This window comes from Anser brachyrhynchus (genome assembly GCF_964034855.1).
Source record: "Anser brachyrhynchus genome assembly, chromosome: 1".
Lineage (NCBI taxonomy): Eukaryota > Metazoa > Chordata > Aves > Anseriformes > Anatidae > Anser > Anser brachyrhynchus.
Window position 1 is genome coordinate 68,599,241 of NC_137694.1, and position 18,363 is coordinate 68,617,603.

Sequence of the window (18,363 nt, forward strand, 5' to 3'; positions counted from 1 at the left end):
GAATTGATTTTTCAACCTGAGAAGAAACTGAAATGTTTCATTGCTCACGGAGGAGGATGAAGTGTGAGCAAAACACCACGAGAGGGAGATGTTGGAAGCAGTAAAGCTGTCGTTTTCCTCATTAAGCAGCGCATTACTTTTTGCAGACACTCAGGTAACGTTGTAAAACGTTCAGAAGCTCGCAGCATCTTTACAACAGAAGGGTTTTTTTTTGGTTTTTTTTTGTTTTTTTTTTTTTCTGGGAGGAAACTCACCTGAAAGGTTAGCAAACAATTCTGTGGGAAAAAAAAATAAAAAAAATAATAAGTTGTGAACTCTATTTAAAAAGTTGTCTATTAAAAATGAAATCTTTGTTAGATATCACACTGCCCATAATTTTAAGGTCAAATGTTTTAAACTTGACTTCCTTTGTATTTATCTCAAGTAGTAAAATACATTATGCAATATAGATATGATGCCATTTTGCTGCTGAATATGAACATAGGAGCGTACTAGGGGACAGACCTGCTTAGATCATGTGGTACAAACTCCATGATAACAGCTCTGTTCCCCATTTGTTTCACTTCTAGTAGCTATTTCTCTGTACTGTTAGAGGCCTTCACTGGAAAAACTCTGGATGCTTAACAGACTTCAGCAGAGATTAAATGCATATCTGACCTCCTAGTCAGTCTTAAGAAATGAATTTAGCTGTAAATGGCTCAGTGGTCATCTCAAATATATATGGCTAAATGTGGATATTAATTATATAACCAGAGGGACTCAATTTACTTTATAAAGCAATTAGAAGACAGAAACTTACAGTCTGTTTCTAAGAGAGAGTAATGTCTGTTTAAAAATAACTTCCTACCCAGAATAGCCTTCCTGTCTTGAAATATCAGGGTGGGGCGGCACGACACAAACATTTACAACACTGCTTCTTTATGTAAAAATCAAACCCAAGTTTTAAAACGATAGAATTTGACAGATTCCTGGATCCACATTCAGGCATGCAAACAAAAGCAAAGGATTTGCTTTTCAAACTGTCTTAACCAGCATATCAAAATTTAGCTTCCCCTTGTATTCATTTTCCATGGTCAAGTAAAGGCTAAGTCTATGAATGAGGCCAGCGTTCCTGGCTTAAGGAGGAAGGGGTTTCTTTTTTTTTTTTTTTTTAAGTACAGTGAGAACTAATTTATTCAAGAGTGTAAGTTAATATTGCTTTAAATTATTCTAGGCTGGTAGCCTGTCTAAAAGTTTTGCTTTGAGTGGTCTTCATAATACCTTCTTAATAATTCTCCACACTGCACCCTCTGAAAATACCACTGAGTGATCTGGATCCAACTGTCGGTGACAGACAGCATCATGCCTGTTCAGGCTGTTAGCCACAGCATCCATCCGTCTTTCTACCTCCTGGCTGGACAGAGCACCACCATCAGACATCTTCAAATATCTACTGCTGCATCACCCTCAAAACAGTGTAACCAGATAGAGAGAACAGGAACAAGGTTGTCCCTGCATGACTCACAAAGTTTTGGTGCTTCAGTGTTTACCTTTCATAATTACTTCTGAAGTCAGCTTCTAGCAGTGGGCTAGGCAACCTGTGGTACTTCTTGCCGTTGTTTTCAGAATATAGCACAGCTTCAAAGCATTCTGCTCCACCTCTTTATTGCTATCCTTTTTTTTTTTTTTCTCCAGAAATAAATAGCATGTTTGGTTGGTGTACTCAGTGCTACACCTAATTACTCCTCCTTCTAGGAATATCAGACTCTTAAGTTTTTCTGTGACATTTTCCCCTTTGCCTTATTGTGAGTGTGACTACAGTGGGATTTACAGAAAGAAAGAGTTTAATGCAGACATGACAGCAGGAAAACAAGCTGAGGTTGTGTCTGTCTTGTTTATTTCAAAACTAAAGTGAGAAAGAGCTTCAAAAAACACCTGAAAGCTCTCTGAGAGACAGCATTTGGGAGCCAGGGGCTATTACCTTTATACTTCAGTAGAATCTCTTTGATGTCACTGTTTCTTAAGTTTTGTTTGTTTTCTTTTCAAGTTGAAGATAGTGAGAAGAAACATCAATTCTGAATGCATTTCTCAGGCAAAAATTTACCAAAACTGTTGAAAGTTCATCTGAACAACGACTTCCTGACATGACAAGAAACTTTAACTCTTGTATGGCAATTTCAAAATCTTTTTGGTGAGAAAGAATGGGGTCTTATGGTGAAACAATCCATGGCAACCCAAATAGCTCCATTTCCACTTTTTTCAGTAAGTTCAGTAGATGATGCCATTACCAAGGGCAAGCATCAAACATCAAATATCATCATTCATTTCTTTTTGAAAGCAGGTTTCTTCTTGGCATTTTTGAAAATGCAAAGATGTGCAAAGAAAATTTGGCTGAGCCAAATGGTAACAACCATACTACATTGGTTGTTAGAACACTTAGCAACATGTAAATCATTCTTTTAATACACTTATAGTAGAAGAACGTGTATGCTTTAGTGCTTTGAAACTGAATTCCTTCCCAAATTCTACACTCTTTATCTGCATTTACCAGCAATAAGAGACAACAGAAATCCTGACCTTAAGAACATCAAGTTATGTTTATAATGCATATTTCAGTATGCTTAAGCCTATGGGTACCTTGCAGTTGTTTCAGATGGTTTCCAGGTAAGTGCAACCTAGCACATAGGCCAGGAAACAGCCACTCTATGTTTCACTACTTAAACCATCTGGAAAATAAAGGGAGGGAAAACAATGGGACATGCTGCAGGTTACACTTACCTGGAAGTCCATATTCCAATACCAGAAAATCAAAACTAATTAGCTTCCGTGGTTATCTTCACAAATTTTTTAAGGATAAAGATTAAAAAAAAGTCATCTACTGTTCACTGTATAAATAAATGTACGTGAAGGATTTATTGCATACAGGAACTGCAACTAGAGGCTGTCTTTTGCACAAATCTCTGATTCTCAGATTTGTTTCTTCTCATTCAAATTCCAGATCTCTGCATGGTGCTTCCCTTTTACAGAAGTTATATATATATATATATATATATTTATACCACAGTAAAGAAAAAAAGTGTTAATACATCCATCTTATATTCAGTTTATTGGATACCATAGCAGTAAATAGAAACAACAGGTTTCTGGACAATGCTAGAAATGGCAATATATAGCTGCCCTGGCATACTGACAGTCTATCAGCTGTTCTGGAATTCCATGTGTGCTGGAAAGCTGAGAGGTGTACAATAGTAGTCTTCAAGTTCAGTTTCACAGCTACTGACAATACAGTCTTAAGTACACTACTGATATGGCAGAGAAGCATCTGAATCGAAATAAAGTAGCATTGTGTAAGAACTATATTCCAATATTTGTAGTCTTAAAACAAGTGAAATAAAGCTTATTTTCCTTAAAAAAAAAAAAAAAAAAAAAAGGAAGTGATCTTTGGTCAACACATTAAAACTTTCTTTACTTTTATTTTACTACAGTAATATTAATTATTTATTTTACTACAGTAATATTATATAGCTTTTTATATGCCATCTTATGGACATTTTAAAATCAGTATTCTGTCCTGACTGATAAAGTAATCTTAACAGTTTCAATACAGTTTCAAACCTTCCAGAGAAGAGGCAGGCTTTGGTGCAGAAGCTCAAAAAGACTGAATCCCAGCTGTCCTCTGGACTGAGCAAGAAGCAGTAATTCACTTTTGGATCATTCCTCTTCCCTTTCATGATTTCTGTATGAGCACAGCAATTTCAAACATGCTGGGCTAAGCCCTTATTTAGTTAAATCTACAGAAAGAGCTCTGAATGTCAACTGACAGCATATTTAGACCTGTCTGATGTTTAATAGCCACATTTGAAAAGTGTAGCTAGTGCTCCTTAGTGCTCTGTCAAGTGGCATTTCAATACCACAGCGATGACTCAGTTGTAAAAACAGTGGTCTTTTGGAAAAACTCTGTGCAAGTTAGGAGCATGGCTCCTACCAGCAGGCTGACCTTTAAACTCACGCAGAAATTAAGTTCTTGAACAGGCATATCCACCTTACCAGTAAAGAAACTGTACTATAATGCAGGAAAACTGCTCTGTGAAAATGATCAGTCCAAGCTGTTAACACTGGCCCTAGCTAGATAATGATTTTGCTAAAACAGTCCACTGCTCACTGACTAACATTTTTCAGTTCCTACCCTCCTCAGCCCTCTCTACTTTATCACTAAAAAACAACAAACAAACAAAAAAAACACCACAAAGAAGATACGAAACAGAAGACAATACTGCCTTGTTTATCTGATTCCCTACTTCTGGTGCGTCCACAAGGTAGCTTTGATGGTAAGTATCTTCTGTAGATTTGCTGTCTAAACATTTAATTTGTATGAATGTCAGAAGGTGTTAGGCACCTTTAGGCTCATGAGGCTCTGAACTGTTCTTTATTGAGTTAAATACGTTATCATACATAATAGGAATATTTTGCTTTTCTTTAGTGCAAGTGTTCTTGCACAAAAAGCTACATCTCCGAGTTCTCAAGAAAGATTTTGGTAAGCAATGCTGAGTTCATTGAAAATGGCTGCTTATACTCAGCCACACCTAGAAGCTCTGTCCAAGTCCATGCTGATGTTGAATCAATACAGAATAAAACTCCCTGCTCTGAAGAACTTAGGAGATAAAGAGTGGAAGGAGCTGCTTAGAGATTAAATCACATAGCCCTAACATATTAAATCTGTTGTAGAACTGGAAATAGTAGGTTGGATCTCCTAGGTCTAGACCCTGTCCCCTTGACTATACTATCTCCAACCTTTGGTTTATACTGTCTTTCTTCTCCAGACGCTGACTTCAGAGGAAGTTGATTGAATACCAAGTGCTGCTTGTGTTCCATTATTTCAGCTTGTTCCTAATTCAGGACTAACCATCTTTTACACAGATTTCCTTCTCTTTCCAAACACATTGTTGATTAACTTGGTCATTGATTTTGATCCACTTGGTCTTCTTTTTTCCTTTGCTTTGAAATTTGAGGTGATATTCCTCAGGAGTTTTGTGAACATTGCCACAACTTCCTGATAATGTTCAGCTGCAGACAGCTCACAGAAATGGCACTTGTTATCCATTGCCAGCTTTTGTCCTTCATCCCAGCCAACTTCCCTCATGTGGCATAAATCTTGTTTCTTACCAACCAAAACCACCGCTGACTCAACCATTCTGAAACCAAAAAAAGTTTAAATTAGAGAAAAGATTATAAAATACTGTGTTGTACACTATGCAATAGACAGTGTGTACATGATGTCTGTATATTCAGGATAAGAGGCACTTCAAACAAACAAAAAAAACTACCACCCTAACCTTACCAGGTAGAGTTATAGTCTTCTATTGTCTGTAGTCAAACATTAAAGGACTTTCCATGCAAGGTATTCTTGTGACATCGATCAGAAAGTTCTCATTTTAGCTCCTCTATTCAGTAATTTCATCTACTTTTCATTCACTGCAGTTTTCACACTGTATACTGCTGAGGATATTATCAGCTCCTGGATGTCACGAAGAAGAAAACTGAACATATTCTCCATTTGTAGGTAACAGAATAGAGTCAAAGAGATGCACCTAAGATCACTGTGAATGTTGTCATTGAGAAGAAAATCCTAATTCTAAAAGGGATCCTAATTGCAAGCTTTTAGTAAAATTACCACTTCCAAATAAACCCTATTTAAGGAAGCTCAGCAGCAAAACAGACAGAGAAGTGTTATTTTTCACTCCACTTCTGGTAATAAGAAAAATATTTCACTCATTTACTTAGAAAGCACCTCAGTGGACCGATACAGGAATACACACCCCCACATGTACTCAGACATCCAATTTTGGTTGTTCTTTTTGAATGTAAGTGGATTGTTTCTTACTCTGTGGTCACCCATGTGCATCAATGACATGGGGATCGCTGCTAAAGGCAGCTTAGGAGAAATTCATAGTATTAGGTTAATTTATTGTAGGAAACGCTTTCTCTGAATTCCTCACTGGTGCATCTCCATTGGTAATATGAACATTAGTAGGGGAAGCAAAAGCACAGGATGACTGTGACAGCTTTTTACCTATGTAAATCACAGCAGGCAGATTTATGTCAATTATTTGAAACATATTGCTGTAAGAAATGAGAATGAAGATCTTAGTGCACTTGGTTTTGGACACAGTGAAACAAGTTTTAATCTGCAACGCAATTTACCTTCAAGTATCACATTGTCAGTGTTATGCTATGCTGCTGGATTTTGATTGTTACTAGGATTCCTACAGCTCACAGAAGTGTTTTTAGCTTTTTTGCATGTTTTGCTGAGAGAAACAAAAATAATGCCACTTACTTTTTACAAGCTTCTATGTGAGACTCTTGGATTCTGTATAGCAATGCTTTTGCAAATGATGCTCTGTCACTGATGTCATAAACAATGATGAATCCATCAGCCCAGTGGAGCTCATCTGTGAGGGAGAGCTTCCCCTGCTGTGGTTGAAAGAAGTTCAAATTCACATGCAAAAAGATCGTTGCTGTTATCACTCGAGTATTTTCTTTGACAGCGTGAATGTGAGAACATTGCATCTTTCATTACAAAAGATATTAATAGGTCTTGGTGCTGACATTGACTTCAGGTGAGTCCTACTCCACAAACCTAATAAATACCACTGCAGATTGCATTTTGGAGCACTAACAAATTCATTGTGAAACACCTGTGCTTTAAGCAGTAAAATTGCATTAACTGTACAGCCACTGCTTTTGGCATATATATGCTCAACATTCTGCAGTTACAGGAGAATTAAATGTGGGCCATCTGTATTTGTGGGGTTTCTGCTTATGGCTCTGTTATGTATGCTCCTAATAGCCTGACTACAATAAGCTTAATTATTTAGTTAAAATTTCTTTGTTCTCTTCTCTTGTTTTTTCTTTGCTTTGTTCAAGTCTGAAGCACTGTTTACCCACAAGATGAATTTCCATAGGGCTAGACAAATCTCCTTTCAAGCCGCAGTTGACTTTAAACACCACAGGTGACAAAAGCCACTCAAGGGATAATGGGAGTTAGTGTTTGAGTCCTTTCACCCCAAGAAAGTGTCACTCTCATGATTTCTAGAAATCAACAGCTGCAAACTGTCCCATTAAGCTCAGGAAGGTAATTTCAAAAATACTTCATATTAGCTTATCCCTACAGGTGGCTGCGGTTGGCAAGAGCCACGTGACCCAAGATAGGTAAGATACTGGCAGTTCACCAACATAGGCTAGAACATGTGCTCAGTGGAAAACACGTTGGACAGCAACTTGAGGACTATTTAAGTTTAATATTGTGCTCTTTGCAGCGTATAACACCCACCAGTATCCCACCCTGGCTACCTTGATTAGCTCAGCACCACAGCAGCACTGTAGCACCATAAACACAGCTGTACCAAGGCTGTAATTTTGAATGAGGGATGGTGACAATGTTGGCAGTGATAGGGGGTGCATGAGAAACAAAAGATGAAACAAGTTTCCAAAACTGTCTGACGACTTCAGTGTCTTCACTAGTGAAGAGTTTTTGAATGCTGTAGTGACTGTGCAACAGGTTTAGGGTCAGGAAAGGTGTGTGACAGCTGTTTCCCAGACGGAAAGTCTGCAGAGAAGGGCTTTAGCTACCAGAGGGAAGCAGAGAGCAGCAAGATTTCAGGAAGCAGAAACAAAGACAGTGACTTTTCCTTCCCCAGTTTGGCCTTCTCTTAGGATCTGTTTTTCTTCCCCAGCTCCCTGGGCATACAGGACATCCATACCCCATCCGTCTCTTTCTAAAAATCACCAGTCCTATTGGAAAAAAGCATTACCATCACCTTCCCTCCTGATCACTACCTACTCCTCTGCAGGTGAGAGAAGCAGAAGGCAGTTCAGCAGATGTTAGACATTGTTTCTAAGGATGAACATAACTGAGTGCTAGAAAAGGACCTTCAATAGGAGTTGCCCTTAACACAGACAGCTGACTTCTGATCTTAGAAGCAAAGAGTGCCCATGTTCAGGCAACGAAACTCCCTACCCATACATAGAGCAGTATAGTTTGCTTTGACCTAGCTAGCTGCCACTGTCAGTGTTTCAAGCATGCTTTTAAAAAGTTGTTCATGTGCCACAGAATTGAATATACAGTAAGTAGAAGCTATAGGTGGGCTTAGGTAAGAGGTCTGAGACAGGTAGAAACAAGTCTACAGAAAAGCAGCTTCTAACAGATTGTATAGCAAGGGAGGACTCCATGGAATATATTAAAATGGCCCCTGTGCCATGTTACAATCTGCTTTGCCCTGGGACAAGTAAAACTTGCTTGTCTCTAAGAAGGCAGATCTCCTTAGGGGTTTGTTTTATATACTCACTGGGTTAAGTTTTTATGTCCTTGAACTCAAGTCTGAGCCAGACTCCCAGTGCTTTGGCTTTAGCATTCATTATCCTGGTCAGTAAGAGGCAAAAATCAAGACCAAAAAAGGGATTCTTGTGAACTAATAGCCAGGCAGACCTATCTAGGTCTGCCTGTGTTACATAGTACCAAAGTTTCTGTATTCCTGTAACAGCAGGAAAGAAATTAGTACAAAAACACTTCATTTCAGAGTGGTTTATTGTGATCAAAGTTCAGCTGTCAACATGTAGAAGCCTGCATTATAGCTTTCCTTAGATGTGTGAATAGAAGGCTCATTTCCAGGCCTATCCACTTTGACCGTTTCTGCAGCCATTTAAGCCATATAACTTGCTTTATAAACTAAATTCTGTCTGTTCAGTGAATTTGAGAAAATTGTGTTTTCTCTATATTTACCTGAATCATATGGAAGTGGGAAAGATTATTCCTGTTAATATTCCAAAATGCAAAAGCATTTACAGAAAAATTTAAGCACTGAAGGGCTTCTTCCATGAATTGAGAAAGTACATAGTTTCTGAGCCACAGCAACTATAAAGATTCAGTCTTTCCAAATAAAAAGAGCAAGCACAAATTCCAAGTACAGACAGAATGCTTGCAACTCCCCACCATCACACAGGTAGAACGAGGAATAGATTTTGTCAGCCTCCTAAAATTCTTACTTGTGAACAAGGGTCATAAATTTCCAAGTGCATCTGCCTCCCATCCAGGCTTAAGTGTTTAGCGTAGATACATTCTAAAAAAAAATATAATAAAATATATTGCATTCAATGAAAAACAGCATTAAAGTGACTGGAAATAGTGGTTAAAAAAAAAGTGATGAAGATGAGATTTGCTATTTAATTCTGAGAGGCCTTTTAGTTCCCTTGGTATTATAGGTTTCCTTTATTTATTTATTTTATTTTTTCAGATGGAAACAATCCCATTTCATTTTGCACCACGTGAGCTGCCCAGTCCTTTAGGTCAACCAACACCATTTCACTGGCGTTCCCATGGAAGCACTACTTTTAGACCCTAGTTTTCTTCTCAAACAGAGGCATAAAGGACACACAACTCTTTGAAACAGCTAAATGCTGATGACCTTGTTATGAATGTTCAGGATTATGAAAGTAGTAAGCCAACCTACATGTAATTGCTGATTCTGCACAGAAGTCACTTTTTAGTAATAATGTTTATTTACCATGAAATCTGATGCTTTAAGAGTTATCCTGTAAATATTAACTAGTATGAGAATGTCCTTAGTCTAAATCCTAAAACTTTTCTGTAGAGTCAGCTCTAAGATTTAAGATTCACCGCGAGCACTAGCAACCCTGGGAACTCTACTGTAGCCAGGTTGTCACTATTCTTTTAAGCTGTAGTTTGTTCTAAGAAAATGTAACGAACTCACATTCACAGTGACATTCATCAGCAGGCTTTCTACAGTATAATTCCTCAGTGCTACCGAACTACGAAGACAGGAACTGCTCTTGGCACTACTGAAAATACACTTCAAACTGCACGTAAGGAAGGAATGGTTAAGGCTATGATCTCTGGAACTGAGTATCTTTGGTTCAGCACCACATTCACCTGAATCATTCTTCTTGCTTAAGAGTTCACCTGATGTGAACTATGAGTTGCAAGCATCCCAGGGAATCAAACCCTCAGCTCCTTGATGTTTTCCATAATTAGTTTTTTTTTTTTAAATACTTCGATTCCACTAAGCGTTCTGGGATAATGTGCACTTTAACACTCATTTTCCTACTTTTCTTCCCCCTTCTGCCTCTTTAGAAATTGAATTAAACTTATCTCCTAACAAATATTTATTTAGAAGTAAAAATGTTTTGGGGCATTTATATGTCTTTTTTGAGACTAGCACTTTCAGAGGCTCAAAACAAGGAAACCTGGTTTTAGCTGTGATTTAGATCACCCATGGAGCATTGAGAGCACCACATAATCTGCATGTTCAGACTTCAGATAAGCCATCTGGGACTCAAACTGTCCTTGGAGTCTGTTTGCATAGTGGCTACTTTGTGAGAGCACTTTTGTACAACTGTAACCTACTTTCAGAATAAGTTAATTTAGATATCTGACTGAAATTCAGCTAATTAATGCTTTTTTTTTTTTAATTTGTGGATCGTTGACTACTCTGATTTTTGTAAAAAAAAAAAGTTTTTGGAAAAAAGTTCTTGACTTTAGCAGAACAAATGAGGTAGATGCAGTCTTCTTGGCATTTTAAGCTCTGGGCCTTCTCATGTCACACCAGCTGGAACAGCACACTTCCAGAGGTGTTTGCATAGCAGTTCAACATTGCTTATATGGCTTCTACCCAAAATGTGGACGTCCAAGTCCTGTTTTGCCATCTTCCAAGATCTTAGAGGTGCCCTGTGGATCACTGCGCTTATTCTGATACAAGTGAGACCTTCTACCCTCAGCACAGCCAGACTTCCAACAAAGCTATCCTGCAAAAGCCGGGGACATGACATTATGCCCTGACTAATCAGGGCTGCCTGATAAACAATGTTTCACTGCTCTTCTAGGGCTGGTAAGGAGACACTCAATAGAACTTTATTAACAATTTATTTCTTTACTCTCCGCTTTATCTCCTGTGCGGTTGAGCTCTCCCCGAGCTTCTCGGAAGCAGCGGTTATCTGCCCTCCCTAAGCCCGGCTCACACGGGGCCGGCTGCAGGCGCAATCCCCGCAGACGCCCGCCCCGCCCCCGGAGCTCACGGGTGGCCAGGAGCTCCCGCCGATAAGTCAGCTAAAACTCAAACCTTCCCGAAAAGTTGCGCTCCTGCCTCCCCCCCCGCTTCCCGAGAAGCCCCCGGCGCTCACCGGCGTTGGAGGCGTACTCCCCGATGAAGCGCCGCGTCAGAAACCGCACCACCAGTGCTGCGGGTGGGAAGCAAGCGCCGGAGTGAGCGGCGCGGCGCCTACCGAGCCGAGGCCGCCCCCCAGCCCGCCCCCTTACCCGACTTGTCCGCTCCGCTGCCGCCCACCACGACCAGCTTCGCCCACTCATAGCACCCCTGTCGCCCGCTCCCCGCCGCCACCGCTTTATAGGCGGCCCCGCCGCTCCCTGACATCGCCCCGGCACGGCACGGCACGGCACGGCACGGCTGCCTGCTACCGCTCCTCCTCCTCCCCCCCTCGTCATCCCCCCACTGCCTGTGCAGATGACGCAGGAAAAAACATGGAGAATAATAATAATAACAATAATAAATAATAAACAATAATAATAAAGACATGCTCCACAGCAGGGGAGGGTGCTCGTTTATTTTGCCTTTAAGTTTCTTTTCAGGTAGTCATCTTTTTGTACCAGGAATGTGAAGAAACTAGAGAGATCTGCACTCCCTTTAAATGCTACTGAGGCAATTTGTTGGAGATAAATGTTCTGCACCTCTGTAATATTTGCCATTCAAAGGTTTCAAAGCTCTTGTCGCTCACTAAACCTCTAGTCGTGCAGATACTTAGGTGGGCATGCTTTTTGTGCCTGTGAATGTTTTTACTGAATTAAATCAGCCTGGCGAAGAGCTTAAATGTGCTGGATGGTGCCTGGATAACACTTAAAGCACTCATCTGTTGCAGGAAAATACGACAAATCTGCAAGCTGAGGCACAAAGTGCTGAGCCTGCTACTGCATTTTGTTAGGCTCCACAAGTGCTCTCTACAGGCTGTTTGACTCTGAAAGTGCATAAAATGTTTGGGTATAGGTTTAGATAGTCCACTGGTATATAGGAGATTTCTCAAACATCCAAGTTGCACTTACTTGTGCTTTTCATGTCTATTTTATTCTGTTTATACAAGCTGAATATATTTATTTAGTCTGATATATTTATTCACTTCTGTTGAAAAGAATAAAACTTATGTTTTGTATAAACACTTCAGTAAGTGCTGTTTCGATGTAATTGCTAGTGGATATGGATACAACAGATTTACATGAGATCAAAAAAATGAGGCAGAGAAGGAATTTGAACATACGTTTGTTACAGTTGAAGGGAACATATAAGGGAATGCTTAGCAGAAGAAAATATATTTAAGAATAAACACACAGACATAACTTGGCTCCAAAGTGCTTAAAATTAAGTTGTTAACGGCTGGAAATGTATTTGGAGGGTGCCCCTACCTAGCTGTGTGGGGTGTCTTTTTGTTTGTTTGTTTGTTGGTTTTTGGTAGTTTCCTGCTACTGTTCACTGACAAGACAAAAGTTACTGACCGACCAAAAAGAACCATAGTTTGACCCTCTATGGCTATTGTAACATTAGGTTTTGAAAAAAAGATGAATGATGAATGCCAAGATCACTAGGCTGGACTTACCAATGGTATAGCTGGCACAGCCAGTTTATTTTACTGTTATTTTACTGTTTCATAAACACTGAAACCTCTGCAACAGGAAAGCCTAAAGCTGCTTGTCCATGTGCAGCCATCATCAAAGTTGTGACTTTCACAGGTGATGAAAGGAGAAAGAAAGAATACAGCTCTCCTGTCTCCATTACATGGTCTTAACAACATTAGCACTTTCTCACATCTAGATAGCAGCCATAATAAACAAAGTAGGGTGCTGCCCATTTTAAAGAATATGCTATCTGGAACTTTCCTTTCTTTTAGTAATAAAAAAAAAAAATCTGGAGAAGAATGTGATAGTTAGTTGTGTATATTCTATGTGCATATTCCTTAAAGCATTAGATAAATTAAGTTTTAACTGAAGATTAAACAAGTATATTTAATGTCTAACAGAGACTTTCTCCATCACTTCCCAGAACTAAATGGAATTGAGAAAATTTACAGTGGAAGGAATTCCTGAATATCCAATCTAAATCAGTTAGTCTTAATCATAAACTTTGCTATTGATTTCCTGTTATTACTGTTGCATTTGCATTTTACAAATATATATACAGAGATATTTTTGAATTTCTCCACACATGGAGGGCAGATCTCAAATTTCTTTAATGTGTGCACCCACACAAAACTCAAATGCAACAGTTGCTCATCTATGAGGGAGCAAACCAATCTTCATCTAAACAATGTCATTTTTTCAATATGGAATTCATATATTTGTTGATCAGCTTATTTGAATAGTAGTATGCTTGAAAGAAAGTGTCGTCTGCTAGAAGAAATGTTGCAAAGTAAACACATTCTTTATGAATTATTTGCCTAGCTTTAACATTTAGTATAAAAGCTTGTGGTTGTAGTTGAACAATATGGCAAATGAAGTAGTGATGCCTCTAAAATGCATCAGCTGCCTGCTTTCTCTATCTGTGCATGCTTCCCTCTCCTTTTTGTCAGTAGAGCTGTTTGAATGGAATTAGTGCAATTTAAAAATAAGCCACCTCCTCTCCTTGAAGTGTTATGGGGTTTGTGGTTGATTGCCCATCTCTGCAACTTGTAAAATTGCGTGGTTTTGGTCCTTCCAGCACCAAATCCGTGCTGGCCACTCCTCTGTACTGGAATGGTTTTGCTTTCATTACCCAGGGGTGTAAATGCCTGTACAGGTGCAGAGGTGAACAGAACATAGGTCATTCTTCTAGTGAACAGAAGCTCACATGTGAGTTTCAGGTCTGGTGGTCAAAACTGAGTCAACTCTGAGGTGTTCAGGTTAGAATCGAGTGAACCTTGATTACATGTCTAAAACTTTGCTATGGAAAATAGTAGGTTTCCAATGTATATAATGGAAATAAATTATTATCCAGGTCAGCAACATCTGTCATGAACATGGTAGAGGATTGATTCTGAATTAAGCTGGAAGTTTTCGCAAGTCTGCAGATCACTGATCAGCTGAGGTCACTTTGCATTTCACCCTCCAGTTCTGTAGATGAGGATTTGTACAGCTTGGTGCCAGGCCCTCCTCGAGCCAAAACTGCTTGTGGAGAAAATTAACATCTAAAAAACATTTTTTTTTCCAGCAGTTACACTGCTGGAAATAAGGTGGAATTGGGAGTACATGACTATCTGTACTCTGTGTACAACCATAATGCCTCAATCCAAAAAGTATAGTTAGAAACCACCTGGTGAAACAGGTGCCGGCTCTTTGCACCAAATGACACAAGATTTCTAAAGCTTCTTGGTGTTTCCGTCCCTGCAGTCTCTGTTTGGCTTAAAGAATAATGTCTTCCAGAGAAGACCTGTCTCTTAAAGCCTACTTTTCATCAAATCTTTAGGAAGAGCACTGCAAATTTTACATCTGGTACTCTAACAGCTTCCACAGCATGTGAACTGGCTAACTAGAGGTCTAAAACCACAACAAAACTAACAGAACGAGAAGTATGGGCTTTTCAGCCAAATGTGATGTTTTCATCATCTATGAACTTGGATACATTCCTCAGTGAGATACTCAAAGGTATTTAGGCACACAAACAGTTGCCCAGAGAAGCTGTGGATGCCCCATCTCTGGAGGTGTTCAAGGCCAGGTTGGATGGGGCCCTGAGCAACCTGATCTAGTGGGTGGTGTCCCAGCCTATGGTAGGGGGTTGGAACAAGATGATCTTTAAGGTCTGTTCCAACCTGAGCTATTCTATGATTCTATGATTCTGTGATTCTCTATGATTTATTCATGACAGAGAGAAAACAGAATACAGCACAATTCCACTGATGTTGTGTTCTCTTTACATGCTGTAATGGAAAAGATGCAAAACATCCATTTTCCCCTTGAAAATGATGAATTGTTCTTGGAGGCACGTTCTTATGTTCAATGATTAGAATTTTACCATGCTGACTGTGAAAAAAAGTGTTTTTCAGCAGAAATTACAAAACTGATCTGTGATAAAATACTATTAGTACTCGAGTCACGTTGGATGTCACAAACAAAACTTCATAGCTTGTCTCAGATTTCTCACAGTCTCTCTAAGTGTGTGTTCCCCATGGTATCATGAAGGATTTTGCAGTCTCCTGGTACGCCTCCTAGCTGATAAGGCTTAGAAGTAAGGACAGTACCACAGGGTTAGTTCTGTTGCAGAGGCCATTACCTTACATGCCCCCACAGTGCTGCACACCTGTAGTCAAACACTGTCCCAAAGACAGATGGTCCCATAGAAAGTTGGGATACCAGCTAGCCTAGTGAGAATAGCTTGTGGTCGGTGTGGGAATGAAATCAGAGGCATCTAGACGTACAAGTTGGTAGTATGGATCATCTGTTATCCATGTAATTAGAAGTCTTTTATCAATAGCGTGAAAAGTATGTTCAGAATCTTTAAAAACTGAGCTGTGTGATTCATGAGTAAATAGTGTACTTTGGCTTGTGGAAGTCCCAGAACAACATTACATTACTGCACAGTGAACTGTCAAGTTGATTTTCAGTTTCTTACTTTAAGTAATTAGCCACATAGAACATCTATTCTGTTAACATCTGCTTTATGTAAACTTTGGGACACAGATTATGTTTGGTACGTATAACTATTAAGGGACTAACACACGATAAAGGCCTCTAAGTTTCACTGTAATGCAAACATTAAAGCATAAAAATAGTCTTTTCATATGGCTTGGGCTGCCATATGGGAGCTTTAAAAAAAATCTTTCTTAAATTCCTGAGTAATTAGGATGTTAATGACAAGAGGCAAGAGATTTTAAATGGCATATATCTTCTTTATATATAATTATTGTAATTTCCAGTTTTAAACCAAATTCTGCTCTGCTCAGTAAGACTTTTTTTTTTCCAGAAAACAGATGACTTTTTCTGTGTAGTTAAACATTTAACTTAATATTTCGCAAAGATCAGCACAATCTGAGTTACAAGACTATATGCTTGTAAGAGGGTATTTATACCCCAGATTCCAATATAAAGTTTATGTCTTTTTTATTTTTAGTGCCTTGGGGAATGTTATCTCAAGTTTTGCAGATGTATTTGTAACAAAAATAACAATAACAAAATACTTAAACTGTGGTCTGCACTAGAATTTAATTTCTATGATTTACAGTAATAAATTAAACATCGCATACGGAGGAAGTCATTAAAAATTTCAGAACTTAAAAATATATATACATATTTCTAAAGAATTTAATGAAATTGTCCAGAAATCAATGTTACTTTTTGAAATAATTCAAGGACATTAAGCTTTTTTTCCTCTTTTGGCACGGGAAGGAGAACCTGTACTTCCAGATATCCTTTGCAAGGGATTTAAAATAAGACAGAGTATCATCCTAGAGTAACTAAATAATCTTGTCATTGAGGAGTATTTGTTTAAGATTTTTAAAAATGTGCTCAAGTCCCTATCCCGAATCAGACAGAAGAAGGATTTGAAATTCTTTCTCCTACATCTCAGGCGACTGCAGTGCTCTTAGGGGACATAAACAGATCTTACTCTCTGTCATTCACCTATTTGTACAAGCTGTTTTTTGTTTTGTTATGTAGGGTTTTTTGTTTGTTTGTTTCGTTTTGTTTTTAAAAGCTATAATAAAAATATTGTAAGGAACTCTCATACTCCAGGCAAGTACCTTTGCCACAAGGTTATTGGGTGCATTTTTTTTTTCTCACCTAAATTTTCTTCTCTGATTTGAGAAGAGTTTTGACCAAATACAATTGTTGATACTTTTAAAACTGTTTCTAGTTCTTAATGCTCAGAATGAGATCCTAAAATAGTTGCCATTGGTTGTGCTTACAGACTAAAGCAAAAAGGAAGCATTCAAGTTTTGTTGTTTGTACGCAAAAACAATGAGACAAAGTTCAACAGTGGAAATACTTTATTCGAAATTCTCATTCACATTATAATTTACAGAAAGTCTATCTTGATTCTCCTAAAGTGTTTGGACCTAAGGTTCAGAAAGCTTATTAAAAATACTTAGGGTGATCACTGTTAATTTTCAAAGGGCAATTTTACTAGCAGTAAAACAGTCTAGCCAGTGCCCTGCCTAGAACAGCATACAAGATGAACAGTGTGTACATTCATGGTTTCTGTTGTTCTGCCAGTTCAGATGTTCACGTTTTGTTGTTGTTTTTGTTTTACTAATAGTTAGGATATAGGACACATAGTGAAAAAATACTGATCCTATTCCATCAATTCAAGAAAAAAAAATCACAAGCTCACCTACTAGGAGCAATTAAGACTTGATGACAACCAGGAAAGTAAGAAAAAAAAAAAAAAGCCACAAGGTAGTTGCTGTCTTTTTAAAAATATATTTATATTCATATTTATTTTATATTAATTTTGATTTTTAACTCCTTAGGGAAAAAATGTTGTTTTGGGATGTGTCAAAGAGAAAGCAGCATTAGAAAAATCAATCCAACCTATGTTTTATATTACTTTTCCCACAGTCTAGAAATAAATAACCCATATTCAAAAACTGCAGAAAATGTGACTGATCTATTTTCCCCAAAATATATGAAAGAAACAGAACCCTGGAAATAGATGATACTAGCACAACATTAGATGCCAAGATTCCACTGACAATAAAGTAGAAAAAACAGACTTGGAATGAACTTTGAAATTGATTGGAGTGCCAGTCACTTTTAAAGCTTCTGAGAAGAAATGATACCTAACCTATTTCTACAGTGAAAGTAAATGTCTTCTGGTGGTCACTGATGTTTATTCAGCCTACTTGGTGATGAATGCCCTACTGAGAGCTCCCAAATTAGTTACATTGAGATAAGCTAGAGTTTGAATTTACATAATTTTAGTCACTCTGCAATAAAGCACCAACACATATGTTCTTATCTCAAATAAACATGTGAGATATGTTGATGTTTAATGATAGCAAGGTCTTTCTGGATGGTATTAAGATGTTAGTGTTGAGCTATAAAGTCTTACCCTCTCTTTGGGGCCAGTATGACAATTTAATGTCAGGTATGTCAATAAATAGAGGCTTGAGGTTGCTTCCATCATTTTAGAGATGAAGGAATACTCCAGATGAGCATGTTCCTTGTCATCTGCAATTCTCTTGCTTTTCAAAATGACATCTCCTGCATTTATTGATTGTGGACATGGTCTGCAAAATCTGTATGCTTGAGCAGTAGATATGAGGTAGACAATAGATATTTTTTTCCCCCAGTGAGTCTTACATCTCTATAAATCCACAATTTGAATCATTATGGGAGGT

General features: G+C 38.4%; 2 protein-coding genes across 2 annotated transcripts in view; one reads left to right on the forward strand and one right to left on the reverse strand.

The window, feature by feature from the left end:
* PIK3C2G (phosphatidylinositol-4-phosphate 3-kinase catalytic subunit type 2 gamma) overlaps positions 1-18,363 on the forward strand; it is a 333,879-nt gene that overhangs the window by 18,492 nt on the left and 297,024 nt on the right. The window lies entirely within an intron of this gene.
* On the reverse strand, positions 3,059-11,926 carry RERGL (RERG like). Its single transcript, XM_080599549.1, has 4 exons — positions 11,173-11,926; positions 9,022-9,095; positions 6,314-6,450; positions 3,059-5,171 (listed from the first exon to the last, which is right to left on the reverse strand). Exons 1-4 carry the CDS (start codon positions 11,492-11,494, stop codon positions 4,889-4,891), a joined length of 816 nt encoding a protein of 271 aa, XP_080455675.1. The 5' UTR covers positions 11,495-11,926; the 3' UTR covers positions 3,059-4,888.